Below are 26,528 nucleotides of genomic sequence, written 5' to 3'. Positions count from 1 at the left end.
CAAGAAGAAAATAAGAGAAACGAACCAAGCAAGAACAGGGAATAAAATCCACCTTTAAAACCAATCGTCACCTCTAAAAATGAATGAGAATCTTACCTTAAATCTGCCTTCTACCAACAATTGGGCCTCTTCAAATTCAGATCTGATCTCAGAAATTTCAATCCTCCTTCAAAATATGATGCCCTAGCAAATGAATTGCTTGCAAAATCTGCCCTAAATCAGAATTTCGACCTTCTAAATTTGCCCACAATTGCCAAAAATCAGACCTTAAATCGCTTTGCCTCTTCACCAAATAAAATCACCATCGCTAGAAGAAGAAATCGCTGCCAAGAACGAAAAAATCAGACTTCCAGATTGCTGCCAATCTTGCAAAAATCAGGCTTTCCCTCCCCAAAATCGCCTTAGGGCAGAAATCGCCCAACTTGATGGAAGAAATCGCTACTAAAATGCAAAATCAGACCCCAGAAATCGCCTTAGGGCAGAAATTCACTCCCTTAGAAGAAAATTGCTCAATCTTGCAAGAGGTGGAAAGAATGAATGAGGAAATAAGAGGGGGGAAGCCCCTTCTTATATCCTCCAGTTGATCTCCAAAGTGGGCTGACCTGCATGGAAGGAAACAAAAAATTAAGTTAAACCTCCAAAGATGACCCAATTTTAAATAAAACAGGAAAATAACTAAGCCCCATAGTGAAATTGGCCCATTTAATTGCCAGTTTGATCCAGAATTGCAAAATAGAAACAAGGTAAGCTAGGAGATGTCAAAATTTTCATTCAACTATGTTTTGGTATTTAAAATATCATTAAAATCGAATCTAACAAGCCAAAATCAAAATTTTAATTCCAAATTACCAATTTCTAAAATCCTCTAGGCAAAATTTCAACCAAATTAATAAGATTTTGCAATTTTAATCCAATTTCAATTTTTTAACAAAATAAATCATTTTCTTGGCAATCGCAATTCAAACTCTAAATTCAATTTCACTACCAAAATTTCTTCTCACTATTAAAGTTTTTTTTTAATTTCCAAAACAACTAAGTCCACAAATTCATTTTGAAAATTCTCAAGCTTATACAATTATATCAAATTTTCAAAAATCTAAGTCCAAAATTTGCAAATTTGTCCTTCCAGATATTATTTTAACCATCGAAAAAATGTTGTTGAATTCTGTTTGGCCTAAGGACAAAATTACATGTTCCGAAAAATCAAGTTTAGCACCAGGTGAAAATAAACTAAATCCTTTCCTAGCCCGAAGGCGTCCAAGGTGTGAAAAAATCGTCAATTCAGAAAACCTCTGGACCACTCCAAATTTTGCAAAGGCAACCGAAAAATTCCAAAAAATCTGCGAAAATTACCACGGCTTGCCCAAAAAAGTGGGTGTCCCCAAAGTTTTGGGGCGATGGTGTGAAAACCTCACAACAGGTTGTTTATTAAGATCTATGAAAAGTTCCAACACATAAAAATACTTGCTACGTCAAATTCTATATTCCAGGGTAGAAGGTAACCAACAAGACATATAAAATACTGTACTCCCAACTTAGGTAACTGGTGATGGTTGAGGTTCTAGCTCCGATGGCATTCCTAGCTTTTATTGGATGTTCACATGCCCCTATGCCGATAATACTTTTCCCTCGCTTGCCGAATGGGTTCTCCTCCTGCATCCACTGACATGGAAAGATTAGATTTCCACATCATATCAATAACCTCTCATTTATAGAATTAAAATAAATAAACATCAATCATTCCAATGAATTTCCTTTGCAATCTATTTCTACTTAGTATCAGGAATAAAAAATTACAGTTCTGCAACCTTTTACAGTATATGCATCACATCTTGGATGTTAATAACAACTATGACTCACAAGTTTATACATAGCTCTCTTTCTAAAGCCTACAAAATTGGCAAATTGTTTGTGTGTAATGTCCCCACTTCTAACTTAAGGATTAAATGCCGGGTCCTGCAACAAAGTGTTAGTGCATGATAAAAATATATGTATTAAAATTCTAGAACATGTTAGAAATGATGAATTAATTAAATATCAACTAGATACTATCCCTTACTAACCCCTCATAATCCCTCGAGTGAGACTCTTCTCGAATCACCTAACCCTCTAATGAGAATTACTTCTCAATTAGGGAATTGTCATATGAAGAGTGCCCTTCCTAAGGCCTCTTTGGGATCTCTGATAACACTCTTTGCAAGGCTACTTGGTAGAGATCCCACCTCTAATCAATTCTCTTTAACATTTGCATATGTTTAACTATTATATTATATATTCTCTCTAGGGATTCTCACTAAATCCCTCTCTAGATTCTGATTTGAAATCTTGACATTCATACGGAATGTCTTCTAGTCTCTAAGTTATCTTTTTAGAGCACTTGATATTAAAAAATGAATATCCCTTACCCATCTTTACGGGCCTCAATAAGAACTATAGTTCTCATCTCTATTAATTTAATCAAAGAGTTTGATAATCTGAAATAGATAAACCTTACCTCTGTAGTCCATGACCACATACTTCTCATAATATGTATATTTTGTTATTATTATTCTCTACAATATCCCACTGTTAATATCTCTTCAATTATTTATATTGTTGTCTTGTATTGTGCAGATTTGTTTGTTCAATTTTATGGGCTATCACTCTTTGTCATTGTTTGTTATTCTCTCCAACAGTTGTCACTTTACTCCCTTCTACACTAGTATTCCAAATAGACTGCTGAACAATCTTATTCTTATGTGGTTGGCTTACTGAGTAAGTGTTGGACTCCTTACTGGTACGGTTGGATGACTGTTGATTGCCCTTTAATGACATCGTTTCTATCTTCTTCAGTTTCCTTGTTATTACTCTGATCCGAGATTTGACGGTTCTGTGTTTTTATTTTTTTCTTATCTGAATTGTTACCAACCTCTGACTGTCTGGGCAGCACAAATCATCCTATGATCTTCTTGCGTTGATGATCACTGTTTGTCTTGGTTGTTAATAATATTCTCCTATGCTTCCCTGTCTTCTTCCCTTTTTCCGTTATTAGTTTCTTCTACTGACACCCTTATCTTGTTCGATCTGAACTCCATATATCGAACACACCCTTTTATATTGTTTGATATCTAATGGCGCTTCTTGATTTGTCTGCTTCTGTTCTGTACCATTTTACAATGACAGCTATCGCTGTTTGTACTGTGTTCAATGCTGTGATTATTATAAGTGTTTGTCTGTAGTTTGATTCTATCTTTTTTCCCATGTTCGATCTCATCCTTTTTCCTTATCGATCATCCACACCAGTCTACTATTCTTTAATATATATGTTTATATGGGAGTGTTTGGTTGTTCTCTGTTCTATTGTTTGAAGATGACTGTCCACGCCAACTGTGCTGAATGCTTCCTGCGGTTTAACTCTATTGTGATGAGTTTGGTCTGCTTTCCATTCCAAGGTTTTCCTTTAATTTTCGTTCAAGCCTTTCTCTTACACGAGTGCAAATCAAGGAACATTCAATGTTCGCTAACCAACATCACGACCTTTGGTCAAGCGACCAGTATTCTTATATATTTAATTGTTCATCACTATATTTTATTATTACTGATTTATTATATTCATATTGATTACATTTCTAAAATAGATATTAAAAATAAATAAATGAATAGATTATATTTTAATCATATTGATTATTATTAAATGTTATTTGATTGGTACGAGTAAATATTATTTTTGTCTAATATAAACATTGGTTGAATTATATCAATTTTGCAAACTGTAGTTTGCCTTGACAATTATTTATTTATTTATTATTATTTAATTATTTCATTTTATGCTCTCTATGATCAACAAGTTATTATATATATATATATATATATATAAGATTTCATTAGTAGGAGGGGATATTACATTGTGACCATTTTCCATATGACATCAAATAAACAGCACTGTCTAATCTAACACTGCAGCTCTAGATGCCATTGTGGCCCATCCTTGGGGGCCTGGGTGAACCACTGTAACCATCACCGGTGGTAGTATTGTTACTGGAGTTGCAGCTACTGGAGGTCCTCTGTTTTCCTGAATAGTTCTTCTGGTCTCCTCCACTGCTTTCTCAAAGGTGGATGGTTTTAAATGCTTCACATCTGTCATGTACCTGAACTTGACTTACTTTTTCAGCATGGTAGCAGCAACATTTTGTAGCACTCTTTAACCTTTTTCTCCTGAGAGACCCAGTAAGATTTCTAGAAACACCAGAGAATATGTTATCATTTATATTTTTCTAGAAAAGTCTATTAGAATATTATAATGTTTCTTTAATAGTCATCTTAGTTAGTCTTTAGTTTCTTAGGTAGTTTCTATTTCCGTCTTTAGTTCACTATTTTTTCTTTTAAAAACATTGTCTTTGTAAATCTATATAAGGAGCTTTCATCTCCGTTGTTTAATACAACAACATTGATTTACCACAACATGGTATTAGAGCGGGTTGATGGGATTTCATAAGATTTGGCGGATTTTTGTAAGGAAAATTCGAGCCTCTTTTGATTTGGAATCTTTTGCAGAAATTTGCTTTTCATTTTTTAGAAATAAAAACCATTAGAGGTATTTTATGAAACTTTTGTGGTTTCGAGGGTTTTTTCTGGAAATCGCAAGTTTGATTAAGGATTTTGATCTTGCGATTTCATGCCTACAGCAAAAGTCTCTGATTTTTTAGGGTTGCATGTACTTGCATGTGCTGGTTTACCATGCGAAGTCTTGTGTTTTGTTGCCTTTAAAAATGTCTAATGGGTTTTCATAATCTTTTCCCTTAAATTTTTTTCTGTGATTTTGTTATTCGCAAAGTTGTGTGGGATTCTTTTGTGAGTTTATAATTATTTCCTCAAAAATTATTTGGTGGGATTTACCATTTTTCTAAAAAATGAAGCTTTGTATTGTTTGGGTTTTGATCAATTTCTCACCTAATAAATTGTGTTGGATTTTGTCAAATTTTCTCCTCAAGAATCCTGCCTTTTTGCAGTTTGTTTTTGAGCTTCATGCTCACCTGCAAAGTTTGGAGGGTTTGTTGACTTTTCTTCAAAATCGTGCTAGCCATTCTCGATGTTTGTCTCTATGTCTAGGGAGGAGCAACTTTGTTATCCAACATAAGGTTGGATATTTTGTGATGATTTCTAGTGAGATGTTTTGCTGATTCTGGGAGGGTTAGTGGAAGACGCATCTCGGTGGCAGAGCTAGTGGTAGCCTTATGTCTCGTTTTGCAAATCTTGAAGAAGGGGACACCCTTCTTTGTTCTTTTATGGATGAATTTTGGCTTCTTGGTCATTTACATTTTGCAGATCTGGGGAAGGTCTCAGCAAAAACAACAAGTTTTGAAGAATTTGTGACCAAAAGACATCAGTTGGACAATGACCGTTAAGGGAGGGTATTAGAATATAATGTTTCTTTAATGGTCATCTTAGTTACTCTTTAGTTTATTAGTTAGTAAGCCATAGAATTTCAACTGAAAGTGCATGCCATAAAAGGTTACAACTGTTTCTGGTGCTCAAAATCTTTCATGATATGACATTTTAAATATTAATGTTCCAATCAATGATAAAACCAAATAAGGCTCAGAATTATTTAGCAAAAAGGCAATAAAAAAAGATGTGGTAGAGGTTTTCAGGTTTTCTGCAGCAAGAGCAAAAATTAAAATCCTTATCTGGTTTAGTGATAGGTAACTTGTGCAAGAGAAAATGCTAGAAGAAACAAAGTTTCTTAGGTTCAACTGGTCTATGCCAAAGGTCCAAGAGAATAGTCCCCCACTTTTTTAGGATTTAGTGAACAACTCTAGGACAAATTAAGATGTTCAAAGATGATTGGGCTGGCAGATAGAAAATGGTAGATAAGCTTGGCTTTAGTGCAGTGAAGAGGGGTTCCATCTTTCCAAGATAGGGCCGAGCATCTATCATCTATCATAGAAATAGGCCTAGGTAGAAGCAGGGGTTTACTTGCATTCTCAATCATAACATAAGTTCTCCTTTGAGTGATATGCATGTCATATTTAGAGCATAAGATCTCACATCTTATAAGCTTTCATTCCTCAAGAATGTCTTTAAATGAACTTATACCCAAGCTATCCCAATTCTTAGTTGAGCAACCTTGCACTAAAGCTAGGGTTTTTCCCCATCTTTCAGGTTCCACCATATGGATTTTTCTCCACATATTTGTTGTCTATGCTGATTGCTCCACTAGCACTAATATGCATACTCACCATTTCCCAACATTTCCATATTGATCTAAAGACATTAGATCTGTTAACTTTCATTGAAAAGTTTCCTGACAAGAGGTCATGCATGTTTAGTTTCTTCCAGCAGGAGGCTTTGGAGGGACACCTCCTAGATATATTGTTCCTAACTGACACTTTCCAGGGTTCGTTGTTTTCAGTGGCCTTGTCAATCCAGTTTACTGCTAAAGAGATCCTTTGTAATATGAGATCTTTTAAGACCCAAGCCCCCCATTGTTTTGCTCATGGTGCACCATTGCCATCTAACTGCATGCGCTTTCTTATTGCTCCTCCCATCCGACCATAGGAAGCCTCTTATTAGTATCTGAAAGTAGTTAATCTGGCTTTGGTTGAACATTCAAGATGATGCAGAATATATAGTATATGAGAAAGAATCTTTTCAAAAACTTGAACTCTCCCTTCAAAGGAGAGGAATCAACATTTCATTTGTTGAACTTTTTATCTTTGTCTTGCACCCATCTCCACATTTCTCCCTGGTTTGGGCATACTGAGAAGGGGATCCCTAAATATTTTACAATATGATTTTGCCCTCCCTATACAAAGCCATATTGATTGTACCAGGTTGGGGGATCTTGCCAACCTAGCATAATGGATTTTGGGAGTGATATTTTACTGCCAGAGGCTGTACAAAAATAGATCCAATTTCACCATTGGGTTTTGATATTCCTTTCCTCCATTATTATGTCTATAATTGTGTCATCTGCAAATTGGATATTAGAGACTTCCTCTCCATTAGGCAGAGTAATACCTTTTACACATGGTGAGAGATTGTTATCTCTAAGGATGTATCCCAAAGCATCTGCAACAATTACAAAGAGGGCATGTGCTAGTGGGCAGCCTTGCCTAATGGATCTGGATAGTGTGAAGGGTTTTGATTTTCTTCCATTAATTTTAATAGTGGCATTTTCATCTTTAAATAGAGTTTGATCCATGTTACAATAGAATTTCGGGAATCCCAGTTGCCTTATTATCATCTTAATGAATGCCCACTCAATTCTGTCATAGGCTTTTTCATAGTCTAACAGTAGCATTCTGGCTCTTTGGTTAGATTCCTTTTCCCAGTCTAAAGCTTCCCAACAAGTGATTAGGTTCTCTAGAATATATCTACCCTTGACAAACCCTTTTTGGGTCTTGTCGATAATTTTTTGCAGTATATGTTGCAGTCTGGATGCTAGAATTTTAGCTAGTATTTTATAAGATACATTTAAGAGGGTTATGGGTCTCTAGTTTTTTATTTGCCTCCTATCTCCTTTGGGGATTAATTTAATAACTCCAACACTAATATTCTCTCCCAGTGACCCTCTTAAGAATGCTTCATTATACACTCAGTAGCTCCTTTCCTATCCACTCCTTGTTCTGCTTATAGAACTCTACGGGCAATCCATCAGGTCGAGGGCCTTGTCATTGTTGATACTTTGTACAACTCTCAAGATTTATGTTTGTGGTAAAGCCTTATCCAACTCTAGGATGTCTGATAGGTTAAGTTTCTTAAGGATGATTCCAACAACTTTCATTCTGGCATTTTCCATATTGTTACCTATATCTTCTGATGTAAAGAGGGTTTTTATAGAAGCTTGCAAAAGCTTGGAGTATATCCTCTTGCTTATGTAAGTCTGCTGTTCCTTCCTTAATGCAGTCAATCCTTACTCTAATTCTTTTGCTTTGAGCATATTGAAGGAATATTTCGAGCCTCTGTCTCCCATACTAAACCAATTGAGTCTTGCTCTAGTCCCGACTCCTTGTATTTTATGGTTCCATAATCTCCTCAAGGCATCCCTAGCAATAACCACCCTTTCTTGTAGGATACCACACTCTGGGTTCAATTTGATATCTTTTTCTGATTTCAGGAGTTCATTTTGCAAGTTTAATTCTTCTTTTCTCCCATCCATGGCTCTCTTCTTGCCAACTGTTTGGAACAAGGCTCTCCAAGATTTTACTTTTTGGTTCCATGAGTCTATTGCAAATCTTCCAACCTCTGCATATTATTAAACCATCTAATGATTTTTACTACGGCTCCCACATCTTCATCTTCCAATAGGGAGATGTTGAGGCAGAAGCTATCCCGTTTGCCCTGGTTTTTCTCAATCTTCCCTACAGAGGAGATACATGCTAGAATCGGGTGATGGTCTGACATAGAATAGGGGACCATTGTGATTGGGGCATCATGGGGTCCCAATTCAAATCTAAAGAAATCCTTATTAGCATAGAATCTATCGAGTCTACAAAAAATCCTTTTTCCACCTCTCGGAAAGTTGGACAAGGTTAACCCGATTCCTTTATGGTTATCTTTGGATCCCTATAGAGGGTCACAAATCCTAAGCTTATTGACCATTCTGTGCTAGTAGAAGTTTTCACTCCCTTTCCATTCAAATTTATTCCCTCCCATTTTATCACATGCTGCCACCACCATGTTGAAATATCCACTTATGATTCAAGGTAGGTTGGGTAATTCACTAACCTAGTTCCATAGCTCAATCCTATCTTTATATTCATTTGGAGGATAAACATTGCAGATGCCAAATTCCTTATCATTGTCTTGAAGTTTAATCCATACTGCCCTATTGCAGGGTGAGGTTCCCAAATCCAGAATGTTGCTTTTCCAATTTGCGCCTACTAGGATGGCTGCCCCTCCCTTTCCTTTATCATCAGATGTTGAGAATGCTTTTGCATCTCTCCAAATGCATTTGAGGGAAATGTCTAACTCAAACCCCACAACCTTTATTTCTTGCAGCATTAGGATGTCAATTCCTCTATTTGCCATCAGAAACCTTTTAATAATATATTTCTTATCTGGGGATTCAAGTCCCCTGATATTCCAAGATGCTAGTTGCAACTCCATCATGATAGATGGTTATTATTATTCTCTTATGGGGATTTGAAAATTTTAAAACTACTAGGCAGTTGGTTTTTCTGCTTTTTGTTTTCCTTGGGTGTATTAGTGAATCTCGGGGGCCTAACTCTTTTTCTGAGTAGTTTTCTCCTAATTATCACAATCTTCCTATTTAACCTCACCTCTATTTGAGAGACTCTCCTTCTTTTCTCTTCTCTTCTTTTTCTGAGTTGTGAAGACAAACTCTTCTTCTTCCTTTAGGGGGATCACATCTATGGTCATTCCTTCATTCTCCATATTAGTATTTGCAAATGGATTCACAATTTCCTCCACACTGGGTGGGGAGGGTCTAGTAATCCATCGGTGGGAGCACTTCTAGAGGACGCATGTCAGATTTGGCAGGAATGACTATTAGTTCAAAGTCAAATAGTCTATCAAATCCTTTATATGTATCTTGAAGTTCCATCAAACTATTGCTAGTGTTCAGATAGTCTATTACTGGTCCAGTTCGGCCCAAATTCGAGCAAGGTTCCATTTGGAAGGGGGTAGTTTGAACCTACAGGCTGGAAATTTGAACTCGGGCGAATTTGATGTGCCCAGATCAAATTTGCATCGATCCTAGGAAAATTTCCGGCAATGGTCGGCTTTTAAGTCATTAATTATAACATATTTGATATTGTTTTGAGTTCCACAGCCCTAAAAAATGAATGTAAATTGGTTATTTGGCTTCTAACATCATTTGTGGTGTTATGATTCATGGATCATGATTTAATTTTAATGTTTTGAATCTTTGACATTGAACTTGAAAATTGAAATGTATGATGGTATGATCTTGATTCATGATGCTATGATTACAACTTACATGTTTAAAGTTTATGCCTATGATGTTTTTGTTGTTTAAATGATTAAATCTTATGATTTTATGATACTCTATGCTTCTATGCTTCATATATATATATATATATATATAATTTTTACATGTTTTTGTACGAATGAACCCAAAACCCTTTCCAAAATTTTGCTGTACCGGCAAGCTGGTTATTTGAACCCTTATTTCAAATTGACCTCAAACCGGTAACTAAGGAAGGAATTATGAAGAGTTGTACTGGTTAATGATGATTAGATTTCTTTTGGATTTGATGTATCTATGTCCTTTACTAATTTCCAGAATATGATTCTTACTAATCATTGTACTTTATCTGCAGATTGTAATTAGAATATTTATAATTCTTGATCTTGACAAATATGAAGGTGATGCTAAATCAATATTGAAAAATACTGAATATTAATTCATAAGTTTGAAACTGATCTAGAGGCATTCGATCTCCAAGAGGCAGAACATTTGTTGACTTTGATGTCTTTCTTTGGGATCGGATCTGCATTGGATAAGGTTTGAGGAGACATATCTAATGAATGGAGACATGCCCGTTCATGGGATGTCCCATGAAAGTGCCTTTTCATTTTGGTTACATGTCCGATCTCTAATTGGGATTCACACCATAGCAAATGCAAATGATTTATCAATTAAGATCAGAAGTGATCTTGCACAAACAATTTATATGTCCAATCTGAATATTATCACTGATCATATGCTCGATCGAGATTTGATATGGAACATCAAATACCATTAATCTGCAATTAATAATCTCTAAACGCAGATTGATAATATACAGTGTTTCAATCAGATACAAGAATGACAATTGGTTTCCAAAACATATATGAAATAATGATGTGACTGAATACAATGAAATATGTATTTGTGTATGCATGTCATAATATACAAAGTGCTGATATACATACACACATGTGTATATACATTATCAAATCAATCATCATTGCTATATCTGAGCGAAGCTACTATGTATTCAACACTCCCTCTTAGCTAGGAAAGATAAAATCTTGATCATGTATATATCACAACAATAGGCTCATCTATTGAAGAATAAAATATCACCTCACTCATGATATCAATGAATATGATATGCTTAGGAATATCAAGTCACATGACATTCTTCATAAAATATCCAAGTTATGGTATGTGCATTGACATCAAGTCTCATGATGTCTACCATAACAAATCATGATATATCCACATAAACACTTATCCACCACTTATCCACCATGATTATCTCATAAGGATCATAATGATCTTCAATTGGTATCGAGTCTTATGATATCTATCAAAATGTCTAAGAGATACTAACTATCATGACATGTCCACAGATATCAAGTCACATGTCACATGATATCCATCATGATAGTGAGACTAATCATTGTAAAGTTGTCACCTTACAATGTCAAATAGAAGTGTTCATTATCAGAAAGATTGCCACCTTTCAATATTGTACATAGGGGAGCCCATAAAGTCATGGAGTCATACATCTGATAAAAGAGTTTACACATTTAACATCCTATAAATTTTAGAGTCAATCTTAATAATAACTTACATTTCAAACATATCAAGTTTCTTCCTGAAGTGTTCAACTTTCACTCTGGAGAGAGGCTTGGTGAGAATGTCTGTTGTTTGATCGCTTGTACTAACATACTCCAACTGGATCACTTTCCTTTCTACCATGTCTCTCACATAGCGGCAAGGAATCTCTATATCTGTTGATCTATCATGGAACATTGGAGTCATTGAAAGATTAATACAACTTTGATTGTCATAGTGGATAATAATAGAATTTAGGGGCTCACCAAATAATCCCACAAGCAATTTATAGAGCCATACTACTCTTGTTCCCATAGAGGCTTAAATATATTCGGCTTCTATTGAGCTTTGTGCCATTGAAGACTGTTTCCTACTGATCCAAGAGATCATAACTGATCCTAAATTGAAGCAATATCCTGATGTGCTTTTCTGATCGGTTACACTTCCAGCTCAATTTGAACCAGAGTATCCATATGGATATAGATCAACATTTTTGTATTTAAGACCATATCCAATAGTACCTTGAAGATATCTCAATATATGCTTCGCAGCAACAAGGTTTGTTTCCTGTGGTTCGCACATAAACTGGCTTAGAGCATTTACTGCATAACAAATATCTGGTCTAGTGTTAACCACGTACAACAATGATTCAATTATTTGTCTACAAAGTAAGATCTCCAAATTGACTCTGTTGCTGCTTCCTTCAATTTATGTAAGTTGGTTTCCGCAGGTGTAGACATTGGTCTATGGTCCAACATCCCAAATCTCTTCAGAATATCAATAGTATACTTTCCTTGATTTAAAATGATACCATCTGGTTCTGCCAGACTTCTAACCCAAGGAAGTTATGTAAAATACCCAAGTCTTTCGTATCAAATTCTGAGGCCAGGTCCTTAATTGAGTAATAACGTGATCTTCTCATGTGATTAGCAGATCGTAAACAAATAAAATTAGTAATAACATATCACCTTTAATTACCTTAAAATAGAGATTTAAATCTGCATCATTCTTGGAAAATCCTAGTCTCATAAGATAGCTATCGATCCTTTCATACTAGGCTTTGGGGACCTATTTAAGTCTGTATAGGGATTTCATCAATTTGCATACATTTGAATCTGCATTATGTATCACAAAGCCTTCAGGTTGCTCTTGCATCTCTTGCCCTGAGGATGAAGCAAACACTCGACCGTTCTCTGGGTCACATCAGGTTTGTGAGACCTTGCAGATGATACACTCGACAACATCACCCTATCTCCAGCAGTTTATTGACACGGTTTGGGGCTCACCCTTGCTCTAGACCATATCCTTTCATTCTCGATTGCTTTTCCCCTGTGAGGGGCTTGTAGTCTCACCTTGTTTTGTTCTTTCCACAAACACCATTTGGTGCTCCAGTGTTGGCTTCTACCTTGTTGTATGGTTTTTAGTCCCTTGGACCCTCGTGGTCTCTTGTTGGACATTAATAAATTTATCTTATCTTATCTAGACTATTTCCAACTAACCTAACATTAACTCACAATTTCTAGAGCTGGGATTGACAATTGATAGGAGATTGGACAAGTAATGCTCACATTTGTCAATTAGAATTCATGAATCGACAAATTAGGAAATTGATTAGGTATGCAAAATAAACATCATTGTAAAAGTGGGTGTAGATGCACCTGTGGAATGGAGTTGCTTGATAGTAATATTCTTAGAAACACCTTCAGATGTTGCTCGTAAAATTTTGAAGCCTCGGGATCAAAAAGGTTAAGGCCAATGAAGATTCAACAACCAGTAGGACAGCATATTCCTGCTTTGAAAGCCACAGTGACAGCATTTTCCAGAGGGGGCAGCCTTGTCCAGGAAGCAGGTAGGGCTGTGAAACTTGTCAAGAAGACATTTGACACAGTTTCCATGCTTAGAAATATACACCACTGAGGGAGCAGCAGAGCATATGTAATTTCATATAAATTCACCAGGTTTTGATACAGATAATTGAAATAAACATCACAACTTGGAATAATGGAATGGTTTAACTTGGCATTCTGAGAAATGTGATCTTTAAATTGTTAGGGATGGTTGGTTATAACTTGTAAGAATGCCCCAAGAGATCTTACCTTTTGACCTGCAGCTTAAGTGCCAAAATAAACAACCAACCATTTGTTCTTTAATCATAAATTATAATAAACAGGCCACTAAACTATAACATGGAATGAGATCAACCATGAAGCATATCATTATTTTATGATGATGTCAATGGGTAATGAAAACAGTACAAATCAAGTGGGCCGAGAGAAAGGTTTTGAAATATGAGATATCAAGAGGTACATGTGAATTCTAAACAAAAACTACAAATGGAAATTGCTCACCCATGGAAATCTGTGAAGTTAGCTACTTAGTGATCAAGATCTTATTGCAGCTTTGCCTAGGGACCTAATAGAAAATATTTGAGAGGTTGAGCACAGAGCTATTTCATGCTTGGAATTTTTGAAGCGGTGTTAGGGTGTTTTCTATGAGCAGAGATAATCAAAATCATATCAACAGTTCAGAAATTCGCTTTCCCTATATAAAATGAGGCAAAGATTTTTTTATTAAAAAAGCTTTCCAATGGGACTAGGATAAAAAGTACGCTACCCCGTTGTGTGTTCAATTGTCGGTGTTGTTTGTGGATGAGAATCATGCTCAATGTCTTAGTACTTTTAAACAAAGGGCGATAAATTAAAAGAAATTTGAAGAGGGGTTAAGGACATGGAAGAGGGACATATCAAACAAAATAAACATAGGAACAATAAATAGAAAGATTTAAATGCCCTGGGTTAGGGGACACGGATGACAAGGAATAGCTTGTGCTATGGACAATGTGTCAAGACAATACAATACATCATACGGGTTAGGATGGACACCAAGATGTAAATATGCAGTAATGCATTTGTGTGGTATACAATTTATGTCACTGTAGTCTGTTACTGCATTAGCCATGAGATAACTTTTATTAACATATCTGTGTTTAGTGGACGGCCTATTTGGAAGCTTCATGTTATAAACCTGCACATACATTCATATGCCCTAAAATGTCAAGATTTGTAGGGTTTACTTCTGTTTTAAGGAACTGATTTTCAACAAGTCTGGGAGGATTCAACTTGACTTATAATAGCCACAACCTCTTCAGTTTGGGCAACACTGCAGCTACGTGGTTGCATAATCTCCCTTGTACTCTTTTCAAAACCACAAGCTTGCATAGACATGCATAATCTGGAGGCATATGACTTGCTGAACTAAATGCAAAATCTTGCAGCTACATGTGGATTTTGAAGTCTTACGGAGGAATCTTTCTTGATCATGACCTAACTCGTTATATCTGCAGATTAAAATAAGCATATTTAAGCACTTTTAACCCTACATTATTTCCCTTTTTATTTCTAATATTAGTAAATTTTATATGCACTCTACATTTATCAGCAAGCATTTAGCTGGTTTTTAGCCCGGACAACATCATGCAACATGAAATATATTAATGAAATGTGAATTTTCTTGCATATAAGACCCAGGTGCTAAGATATGTGAGTATATTTTCGAGTTCTTGACCTATTTATGAATGTTTAGTATGTAAATAAAATCATCTCTTTCAAAATGCTGCTGTACAAAAATCTGAGCATGCATCTCTCCTCTATTTAGTATCATGCAGGGTACCAGGAGCAGATGTCTCATTGGCCTCAACAACCAGTAGATGTTATCACCAAATGGCTCAAGGAGCACAGCCTCTCCTTAGTTGTGGCTGATTTTGGTTGTGGTAAGAACTTTTCTTGACAGTTTTATCATATACTCAGTCAAGGCCTTTTGATGAGTTTAGGTAACATTAATTCAAGAATCTGTCATTTCAATTTCCCATTCTTGAATATTAGACGTATCCAGATTATATTTTTTTTAGCCAGGACCTTGAAGTAATTGACACTGAACATCACAGGCGATGCGAGGTTAGCGAAATGTGTCAAGAACAAGGTTTTCTCTATTGACCTTGTTTCCAGTGACCCATCAGTGATTGCTTGCGATATGGCACATGTAAGGACTATGAAAAACCTCTCTAGTTTGTGATATTTGAAACATATTAAATAATTTAAAAGGTCCTCTACATGCTTTGTTTCTGGTCTTGTGAATGACGTAAGTTCTTCATTTCTGTTCATTCGTGTTCTTTATATCTAAACCTATATAGGAGACTCATTGCTCAAGTCTAGATAATTGAAATGTTGGCATTACTGAAAGCAGCCTAAATGTATTTATCCTCATATCTGTGCCATAGGGAGATTCAGATAATCTTTGGAATGACCGAGCAGTGATATTTGTTGTCTGTTTTTGTCATCAGTACTAATATATCAAATCTTCTGCAGACACCTTTGACTGAGTCAGCAGTTGATGTTGCTGTCTTCTGTCTCTCACTGATGGGAACTGACTTCCCAGATTATCTCAAGGAAGCCTACAGGGTTCTGAAGCCTGGGTATGCATCTGATGAATTGATTCCAAACATATATTATGAAGCTAATTCAAAAAAATTCATGAGTAGGTAATCTAATTTAATCAACAAAGAAATATTCCTTTTAATTGCTAAGTTTCAGCAGTTAACTGGTGTGAAGGGACATCTGTTAGCATGGGACATATTTAACCAAGCATGCTCTGTGCATATAAAGTATTTTGGTTTGGCTTTAGGTTAATTATTGTATTTGATATTACTTGGAGGCTTCATTAGACTTAATTATTGGCTTTAGGTATGTTGCTCTTTTCTCAAGGGGGAACAATAAACCCCGGTGACCACACCTCCAAAAGGACCTATCAACTCTAATGCATCCCCTGGTTGGTACTGCATCAGGAAAGCAAACAATTATCAGCATAACAACAATAACAACAATGGTCTAATAAGTAGAATATAGTCCAATGTCAAAGGAAGCTAAGGATTCAGTATTAGGTAACAACAATGGTCTAATAAGTAGAATATAGTCCAATGTCAAAGGAAGCTAAGGATTCAGTATTAGAAGTGCAACAAATTGGGTCGCTTGTCCAAGAATGCTAAAGCAGTCAAAATGTGGAATGTCGAATCATGAAGACATTGACTATCCAAAATAGAAAGAGGCGAATATGTTGCTCATGGAGGATTTGGATGAGGAAGTCACTAGGTTATAGACAAAGATGGCAGTGTACCCTGTATGAATGAGAGACTTTGAGAAGCTAAAGCCGAAGACAAATAGGAGATGTTGATTGGGTGAAAAAACACCATGAAGTCACCATAAGAGTACTATGATTGGCATATAAAAAGAATATAGTACAATGGGTGCCCCAAACAATAAATACCTATAAAGGTAACAAACCTTTAGAAAACCATCTCATGATTTAAAGTAGCAATCAGCAATATAGTCGATGACAACAAAGTTGGTCATATTCAATGCTAGCCACAAGAAATGATAGTGAAACCACCAACTCAATGCGACCAAATTCTCGATCCCATATTAATGTTGAGCTTTAGGAGAAAGTTGGTTGTCATTGATGGAAATAAGGGGGAAGAACTTGACAAACATCATCTGTGATAGAGGATTGGGATTTAATTTGCTACTAGGGGAATCCTGGAAATGCCTCATAAGATTAATTCTCTACCCGCCAAGCTTCCACTTGGTAGTTGCCAACCAACACAACATCGTACCGTTGGGACCAATGATGGCACAAAATGCAACGGTTAGGACACAATCTGTTTTTGGACTTTGCAATCATCTGGTCACAAAAGTTGTATGATGCACTAATTGAGAGGGAATGGCTGATTGTTGCCAAAGTGGACCACAATTAGAAGCAAAACACTCTCTTGATTGAGAGTAATGGAAGTATGTATTTGACCTAAGAAATTAAGCTATGAGTAGGAGTTGGCATCATCTAAATTCCTGTTCAAAGATGAAGAGTTGAGAATGGTTGAAGAGAGAAAATGCATGGAACCAAAAGACGAAGGCGTGCTTGATCTAGAGAATTGTTCCTGAAGATGAGATGAATTTTCTGAATGAGCTACTACACTAGCAACTGGAAGACTATCGAGTCTTCTACCACGAATGCAATATGCTACAAGTTCAGTAAATTGAAGAAGGTAACCAAGATGTTGAACGTAATAGGGAGAATACAAGGAGGGAGTAGCATGGGTAGATTATACATCATCTTATCACTTTGAAAGGGACAAGATAATAAAACATGAGAATGAGGTGAAGAAGATAAATCTGGACGAGGAATTGGTGACGACTTGGATTCCGTATTGAAGGCAATTGCATTCAGGATGTTTGTGGAACATAAAGACACATTCGCTTGAATAGGCAAGGACCTAAAGGGTATATCGTTGGAGCTCAATGCACACAAAACTGCCCTTGTACTTGGTGTACAATAGGCATGAAAAATACCTTGCAAGATGAATGAAATCTATGCTGCCAAGGAACTCTAGGATATTGAGAAATGTTAGATGCAAGCATAATTTTTAGAGTAGAAACAAATGGATCTTGCCCATTATAATTTCCCTCAAAGAAGGAATCAAATCAAATCAAAACGAATGGATTTTAAGTGCTTGAATGTAGTGACTATTAGAGATCCATTCCTCATCCAATTTACTGATACCATTCTAGAAGACGTTTATGGGATGTCTTCATTTATGGAGAGTTTCTTTGGGTACAACCAAATAAGTATTGCCAAAGATGACAAACTAAAGGCTACCTTTGTAGTGGAGGATGGAGTTTACACGTGCAGTTGAATGTCATTTGACTTATGTAAAGCTTCAAGAACATTCTTGTGAATCATTCTACACATTTTTTACAAGATGTTGATGTGGATTTTTAAGCTTTCTTGGATGACTTGTGAAAATAAACTGGGCAAGACATTCACCTGAGAGCACTCGACGAATGTGAGATTTGTAGGAGGGCCTGAGAAAGTGCAGATCGATGGTGGCTAAAGACAAGTAACTTGGCCATAGTTTCCAAGAAGGGCTCACGATTGATTTGAACTGTTCAAATGCCAAAGGAGCAAAATCCTTTTTTGGGCATGTTGGCTACTATAGATGGTTCATCAAGAACTTTCCCCTCGTTTCTTAGTTGTTGGATATACTAATAACAAAGGTACAACCATTTAGATGGGAGGGAACTAGAAAAGAGAGGCATTTAATGAACTTAAGAAAAAACTAGGCAGTGCACCTTATCTTGGTGTACACAGACTAGAACAAGGTGTTTACTCTTGTTGTAGGAGTTCAGATTTACAATCATCATAAGGTTGGGGAAAAGCCATGTCATTGGTGATCAAATTCCAAGAATAAAGTTGAAAGAACCACCTGGTTGTGTGAATGAGGACTTTCCAAATGCTCACCTATTCTATATTGCACCATTGTAGAGAGTACCAAAGAATACCTATTCACCTCTACTTTCTTGAAGGAAATGCCTCTAAGCAAGAAGAGGATTGGCTTGATGGACTAAAACCTTTCAACTTATAAATAGTTTGTTGTATAAAAATGGGTATTGATCATGTGTTGTGAAGATGTGTTATGCAGGAAGAGATCCCAAAGCAATAAATGGAGCATATGGGACCAGATGCTTCAACATGTAAGGTTTTCTCGGTAGGTTTATGGTGGTTGATGATACACACAAGTACCCATGAGTTGTTAGATGGATGTGATACCTGCTAGAGAGCCAACAAACCTCTCAAGAGGGACAACATGACACTATTCCTCTCACAGCTAGAGGAGGTGGCGCCTAGACTTCATTGGTCCATTGAAGGTCAGCCATGTGCATAAATGCAAACACATTGTGGGAGCCGTTAAGTATCTTATGAAGTAGGCGGACACAAGGGCATTGTCTGACAATATAGTCATTAGTACGGTGAGGTTCATCTTTGAGAAGATATTTACATGGGAGAACATTGCCATTCAAATAATAAGAAATGAGTGAGTACACTTGTCAATCATGTCATTCGGCTAATGACATCACAATTTGTCTAGTCCACACTACTCAAGAGCCAATTGCCACACAGAGTCAACAAATGAGGTGTTGGTTTTTAATAAGAATTGGGTAAAAGGAAGAAGGCCCAGATGCAACAAAACATCAAGTGTATGAGTAACTAGAATATTTATTTCTTATGTGCCCGACATATAACAAGGAAATAAAGGTTTTTGGAATGAAGAAGTTCTACAAGAGAAATTGGGGTATCGGGCTAGGAAAGAAGAAAAAAAAATTGTATCAACAAGTTTAATCCCATGTGCAGTCAACTTCAAAAAGCTTACATAGGGGCCAATATTTCATGAAGAGTTGATGTTCTTATTGCTCAACTTAGAACTAACTCTCATAAGCTCTGTTTTGAGACCAAGCATTGGAAAAGGCCAAAATCGGGAATGTGGAAACTGAACAACATTTTATCATAGAGTGTGTTGTGTACAGGGACAAGGAGGACACATTTTTGAATATCCTAACAACTAGCTCTTGGCATAACTTATTTAGTGAGGAGCACATTGAGAAGTTCAAGGTGCTCATCATCAACTTGCATGGGAAAATAATCGATTTACTAAGTTTAGCTTAATTCGGCAGGATGTCCCATAGGCCATGTTTAGCCTTGTAGACATTAAAATTATCTTCTTCTTCTTTGCTTACAAGTTGCTCGATGTTGAAGAAGACTAAGAAGGAAAATTGCCAACATATGAGCCTAGTGTATGACATACAAGTTTACGATGAGGTACACTCTATTCTACTTGTTTTACAAGCAATAATTAGTGCTCATTTCTGATTACATGGTCCCTAGCTTGAGACTTCTTGTTGAGAATTGTCTCGCAACACGAAGAGCTTGAATGAATGACTCTTCACCTTGAACAAGTAGACAAATAAAGGCTAATGACTCAATGGGCCACCAAGACAATGAAACAAGGACAAAAGTACTGACTTCATATCTCTAAAGACTGAACTTTTGGTCAAGTTAGGTAGTTTTAAATATAATAGTTGTAACAAAATTGAATTGAAGAAGCTCAAAGTTTAGTGGCATCAAGCCTATATGAAGTTGAGAATTTGGCGAGAATGGGGCAGTACCATTTGGCAACTTCAGACAACACATTGATAGTAGATTCTATCCACAAATTGAAACTATAAGTATACCAAGAGAGAATAGGACTTTCAATTGAGATCAACATGTTAGGCTATGCGACCAAAGGAGACTAAATAGTAGGAAGGGACCAAACATTGGAGTAAGACCTAGCTATAACAAAGGAAAACGTTTGTGCCAAAAGAGAATTGTGCCAAGGGAGGAGACAAGAAACTGATCAAAGAAATTCTTGTAGGGAAAAACATTGAAGTCTTCGTTATGCCAAGAATACGTAGACATTTGACGAATGCTCTCTTTGGACCACAAACAATGTGGAAACGCATTTGGGGCTTTTGGAAATTACTTGCACCATATGAAAGTGAATGCTAGGGATGCTTGGCATATGATATAGATGAAGTAGCCAAGAGGAAAGGGAAAGAGGACTAGGCTGCACAGGAAGCAAGACTTGAAGACGATCTAGAGGAGGAAATGGATCTTGATGAGTGCTGATAAGACAATTGATTGTGTTTATAAGCCATCATAAAGGCGGATGATTAGTTCATTTGTGAGTGCGATAGACATGATGAAGACGTCATCAAGAATCATTGTGAGAACATGTAACCTTTGCCACTACTAACTTTAAATTGATTTTGTCAAGAAATACCAAATCTGGCGGGCCCACCCAAAGTCAATATTCAAGAGGCTACGTGGTACCAATAGTATGGTGCACAATATATTGATGGAAGTTAGAAAGGTATGGGATCCTCTCCTTTGTTAGTCAAAATTTTTTATTGAGAATGTGGACAATTGTAAATATGATTGCTATAAGAGGCTGATGTATACCTATTGGTGGTGGTATGTCTTGAGAGTAAAGGTTAGACTGCCAAACTAGAAAGTGCAGAAAAACGAAAAATGCATGATTTAGTAGAAAAAGAAAAAGAATTAAGGAGACAGAAAAGTAGAATTGTGAAAACATATAAATGATGGAAAAATTGAAAGTACTGAGAAAATAAAAAATTGAGCAAATAGAGGGCAAATATTCTTTTATGAAGTGCTTTGGACCAGAAAACTGAAATTAAAAGTAGAAAAGTTGGCAAAGAGTGGAGGAAGAGAATTTTTATTAAAATATTGCAGTTGGACATTTTAAGAGCAGAGACCAATAGATTAATGTACCTGAAAAAGATAGGATTAAAGTAGATAAAAAAGCAAGCATTAAGAGGCCCAATTAAATATTATGAAGTGTGAAGAGAACCAAAAAAGAGCAAGAACATGAAAAAATTGAAGTTGAGATATAAAATATTGAAAAGTGTAAAGATATTTCACATTCTTGGCCAATTATTATTTTTCACTCAGTGATATCAATTTAGTTCACTGCAAATACTCTCAAAAGGTTTTTACCATTTCCAACAACCTTGCAATTTTCTCATTCTTGGCAATGGCATTTGTACAGTATTGTATGACAATTTTAGTACACAGGACTCTGATTTCTTTCCATATGGTCCCATTCTCATGGTGTAAGACACTCTATTTGACATTATATGATCTCATCTTCATACAGTACGACAATGTTCTCTAACTAACATGCAAAGTGGTGGTTCAAAATCCATCGTATGACCTCACCAGTGCAGACAACTGCTAGATCACTTATTATACAACCTCTGTTATATCTTGCACAACAATCAATTTATCTCGTACAATGGTCATTTTCTCATAGGTGGGTTTGATTTCAATGCGTACAAATGTTAATTTATTCTATACAACCTTGGTTACGGAAAGAAAATTCGATTGTATGGCCAACAACACATACCTAACCAGAAGACTTCTTTTGTATGATAACATCTAGTGCGGCATCCCTTGGTAAGAGTAGACACTCAATTGTTACGAGTCATACAACATCATGCACACTTGGTACAGTTAGGCTCTGAATTGGTATGACTGCATTTGGACCAATTTCAGACTACCATCACATGGCTTGCACAGTGCAAATCCAATTCAGGGTGGGGTTTTATTCTTAGAATACAAACTCTTCCTCATGATAGTTATTACAACACTTCCAGAAAATAGTATATATTGCAGACAATTCTGAGGGGTTATTTTTCATCACCAAAAGCACAAGCTCTATCCATGGCAAGCCATAGCAAGTGGAAGAGACCCTCCCGATCCCTTATTGCAGCAGGAGGAAGGCTGAAGGGTGAGAACATTGTCATAACATTTTCATTGGTCTTGTAAAATTGATGGGAAGTAATGCCAAAGTTGGCGGCTAAGTGTGCCAGATAGTCACCTACTGAAGGTTACACTTTGCTATACCAAGGTTGACAAAGCAGCGCACTTTCCATTATTCAACTGGAGGGAATTATAACAGTATCGGTGTGCAATCGTGGTACAGTACAATAGTGTTGTTGGCCAATCCACCATTAACTATGGAGGGCACCAGATCACTATCTCTTATAGGCCCACAGATTTTAGAAGGGTATTTGGCATACCCTCAATGAAGAAGTCCATAGGAAAACCTGCCAAGGTTTCTCACCACCATAGGAAAACATCATCAAGCGTATGTGCAGGCAGGCCCTGACAGGAAGAGAAGGATAACATAGGGACTTAAGGGAGCTGAGGATTCAAGAAGACATTTCACCACAGCCGAATGACAATACATACTAGACCTCATGAAATGCAGATTGATGGGGGCTACCTGTGCATCAGATGCCACATTTTGGATGGTTGATTATATGCTGACTCTGAATGTTGACAAGGTATACAATTGGGAATGATTGTTATCTGAGTGAATACATGAGTTTATGTGCTTTCAGCATAAAGCTTTCTACATGACCCAACAATCCATTGGGTAGTTGATGCAGTCCACACACAGGTACCTCTGATGCATAGGGAACATTGTAGTCTGTTGGACAGCTAGACCCTACATGGCTGAGAAGATTTTGTTGGGAAAATGTGGACTCCAGGCAGGTGGTGAGGAGGCAGCTTAGCAAGGTACACATTTCTTAAAGAAAAGGAAGTGATAGCAAGAGGAACAGCTGGCAGTGAGTGGTGAGTACAGTCACTGACCCATCAACAGATATAGAGACCCATTCGTGACATGGGTACTCTCAAGGAGGTTTCAGTGGCAACAAATGTAGCATCACTGGTGGAGGTAGAGGGAGCTATTCCAGTAGATGAGACCATGTTCTCACCCACTTCATCTCTGCGAAACATATTCTCAGTCGTGCCATTCCCAGCTGGCATCCCAGCATCGGTGACTATTATATCTTCGGCAAAGGCAATTACACCAGTCACACTCTCATCGGGAGGTGATGTACTGCCAATGGCCACTACAGCAGAGCAGGTTGGAACATTAGACACTAAAGAGAGTGGGGGTCAAAAGGATTGAGGGTTGGCTGGGCCTATTGGGGGTGTCAATTGATGCTCTATCACCAACATCACCAGGTCTCCTGGCTATACCAGATGTGCAACCAATAGAAGGAGCAGTACTGCAGCCAGAGGCAGAAACACAAGTTATGTTCACCCAGCTAGGGGAGCCATTGCCTGATGTGCCAAGATTGGAGAGGCAGCAACAAAATGATTGAATATGATGATGTATCATTTACAAAAGGATTAAAGCATGTTTGACAAGATTTGTTGCATTGATGTGATGGCTCACACCTCTTAGTTGTGATGATTAAAAATTAAAAGATTAATTAGATCAATACAGGCGAAACCCTGGATGGATAGATTTTGACCTCAAAGCACTTGTAGATTACAGTGACACATATGGCTTAGATAAATATTCTACATCATCCTGGATTCTGTTAGAATTGTTCACTAGTAGAGCAAGATGATTGCTATAGGAGCACTGCTGACCTTGATAATGGATTCTCTGGACTCAAATATTCAAGAATTGTAGCTAGTAGCAATTCAGTATCATTCTGATCATAGTATCAAGGTCTCTCTATTCGTAGATCCAATTTTGGATCAGAATTTTTGAGATTTTATCTTGTTAGCCCTTTGGATAGTCATATGCAGGGTGTTGTGGTATGAAATTTCAATTGAAGCCTTGCTTTTTCATTCTTGTTACACTATATTCTCAAGGTTTTTCTGCGCTTGCTCTAATGGATTCAAATTTTCCTTCCATAAATTATATGCAGAACATTTGAATAATTTGGTTCATCTTTGCCTTTTCTTTAAAAGCTATATCGGTGAAACATTGAATGCCAAGTCCTTAAAAATGCATTTATTTGCATTACTACATAATTTTCTATCCAACCCTGGCTATGTAAAACAAATTTCTCCTATGTTACAAATTGGCAGAGATGTCCTGTGTTATGTCCTAGAATTGGATTCAGGAATGAAATGCCTCTGGAATTAGGTAGAGTATGTTTTTGTGGGTCGGATTACTTTAAGTTGAAGTGTGTACCTGGATGATTCAATTGGACATTGTGTTTCCATCACGATTCCATTGTTGTGCAAAACTTTTGATTCTTTTTGTTGAATTTTTGGCCATAAAACATGTGGCGAAATCCCTGAATGACAGTAACATTTTCAATGCATTTAATTTGATTCACAGACTAAAATTCTGATGCAAACAGCAAAGGAGTTGCAGCCCAAAATCTAAACAGCTGCAGTAAACAGGAATCGTTATCATGTCCCCCCTTATGCAGGACCTATTCATAAGCTAAAGCTATGCAAAACCTAGCTCTTTAGGAACTTTGGTACAATAAAAAAAGAATGGAAAAAAATGTCAATAAGCAAAGCAAGGAATTATTTGCATGTTTAAAGAAAAAATGGAAGATTTTTTTGACCTCTTTGCAGAAATCTACTTCTATATTCTTCTTGGCAGCCAATGAACACTTGTGGATGTGATGGAATAACCATGCAATCATTGTAGAAACCTCAAAGATCGATCATCAACTCCCTTTGTTGATCCAGCATTCAAAAATGAATGTTTTGCCTTTTGGAATCACATTTGCTTTTTACAAAAAGATTGAACTAAATTGAAGTAGTGTTGGTGTTCTATAGTTTTCAGAAGTCAAAAGTCAGAACAAACAGTAATTTCGAAAAAGCAAATACTGCTGGTGCATCTCTGGGTTCACCCTAGATGATTGGGTGGCAGAATTGCATGCGGAGCTGAGATCTGTAGGCGGACTAGACCAGTAGTGAGATCCGGTCGGAACTGGACCCAGATCAAGCCTTTCCACTGGTGAATCTGGTAACATAGTATTTTTGTGTTTTTTATGTTTTTTGCATGAAGTCTGAACATACCTGACCCCCAATTTTTTTGGGCAATATTGGCATATGCGCCTGCATACCTGATTCTAATTCTGATTCAGCAACTAAGTCTAAATCTTTGTCATTGACAACCTCCGCTGTGTTTATTCTTTATCTGTTTTCACGTTTAACCCTAGTTAATGATTTACCATTACTTCTTTACACTAAATTCATCATATTTTTCGGAGACAATTCACTCATGTTTATTGATTTACACTATTGCCTTCAAGAGGTATGATCCTCTGCCCTCCCCTTCTTTTGCTCAATAAAGTACTTCTTCTTTCCAATATTGTCTGTGTTTCGTTCTTGATTTCATGTTGTTTTATACTCATATACTAAGTGTTTGTTATTTGCTTTATGCCTTTTCTGGATTTTTTTACTGCTTTGATCCGAATTGACAGCAGTGAATGCTTTAGCTTTTGTTTTTTAGAACTCTTCAAGTTTGTTACCATGCTCAGGCAGTTGCTTCCGAAGCATATAATTATATTAACGGAAAATGGAAAATACTAGATTTTTTTACTGATTTGTTTGTAGCCAAATAGCTATGAAATAGACCCAGCACCATGAAACCTCTTCATTCAATCTGTATTTTTGGTTTTAGACTGTTAGTAATTTTGAATCCATGACAGTAATTTCCTCAAGCTTTTTCTTTTTAATTCTGATACAACAGAATTACCTGCAATGATAATAAGTGACAATAGCACATCATTTTTTTGGG

The 26,528-nt window shown here is 36.6% G+C and overlaps 1 protein-coding gene and 1 long non-coding RNA gene across 6 annotated transcripts in view; both read left to right on the top strand.

The window, feature by feature from the left end:
* Window positions 1-26,528, top strand: part of LOC149580443 (S-adenosyl-L-methionine-dependent methyltransferases superfamily protein) — a 53,196-nt gene that overhangs the window by 25,025 nt on the left and 1,643 nt on the right. For 2 of the 5 annotated variants that reach the window (XR_016353642.1, XM_089790935.1), the window contains exons 4-6: window positions 15,167-15,281; window positions 15,456-15,550; window positions 15,877-16,049. Coding sequence is in view for 4 of the 5 variants with exons in the window: in XM_089790935.1 (XP_089647061.1) it covers window positions 15,167-15,281; window positions 15,456-15,550; window positions 15,877-16,049 (383 nt within the window). In the remaining variant the exon portion in view is untranslated. The remainder of the gene's footprint in view (window positions 1-15,166; window positions 15,282-15,455; window positions 15,551-15,876; window positions 16,050-26,528) is intronic. The other 3 variants (XM_089790951.1, XM_089790956.1, XM_089790944.1) reach the window with 2 other exon arrangements.
* LOC149580444 (uncharacterized) lies at window positions 16,099-26,307 on the top strand. The gene is made up of 2 exons (XR_016353643.1): window positions 16,099-16,448; window positions 16,516-26,307. It is a non-coding gene; the product is annotated as an uncharacterized LOC149580444 (long non-coding RNA).

The sequence above is a fragment of the Cupressus sempervirens genome, chromosome 1 (genome assembly GCF_028749045.1).
Source record: "Cupressus sempervirens isolate cs-2001-9-10 chromosome 1, ASM2874904v1, whole genome shotgun sequence".
Lineage (NCBI taxonomy): Eukaryota > Viridiplantae > Streptophyta > Pinopsida > Cupressales > Cupressaceae > Cupressus > Cupressus sempervirens.
The sequence above is the reverse complement of the archived record's forward strand: the minus strand, read 5'-3'. Positions and strand labels throughout refer to the sequence as shown.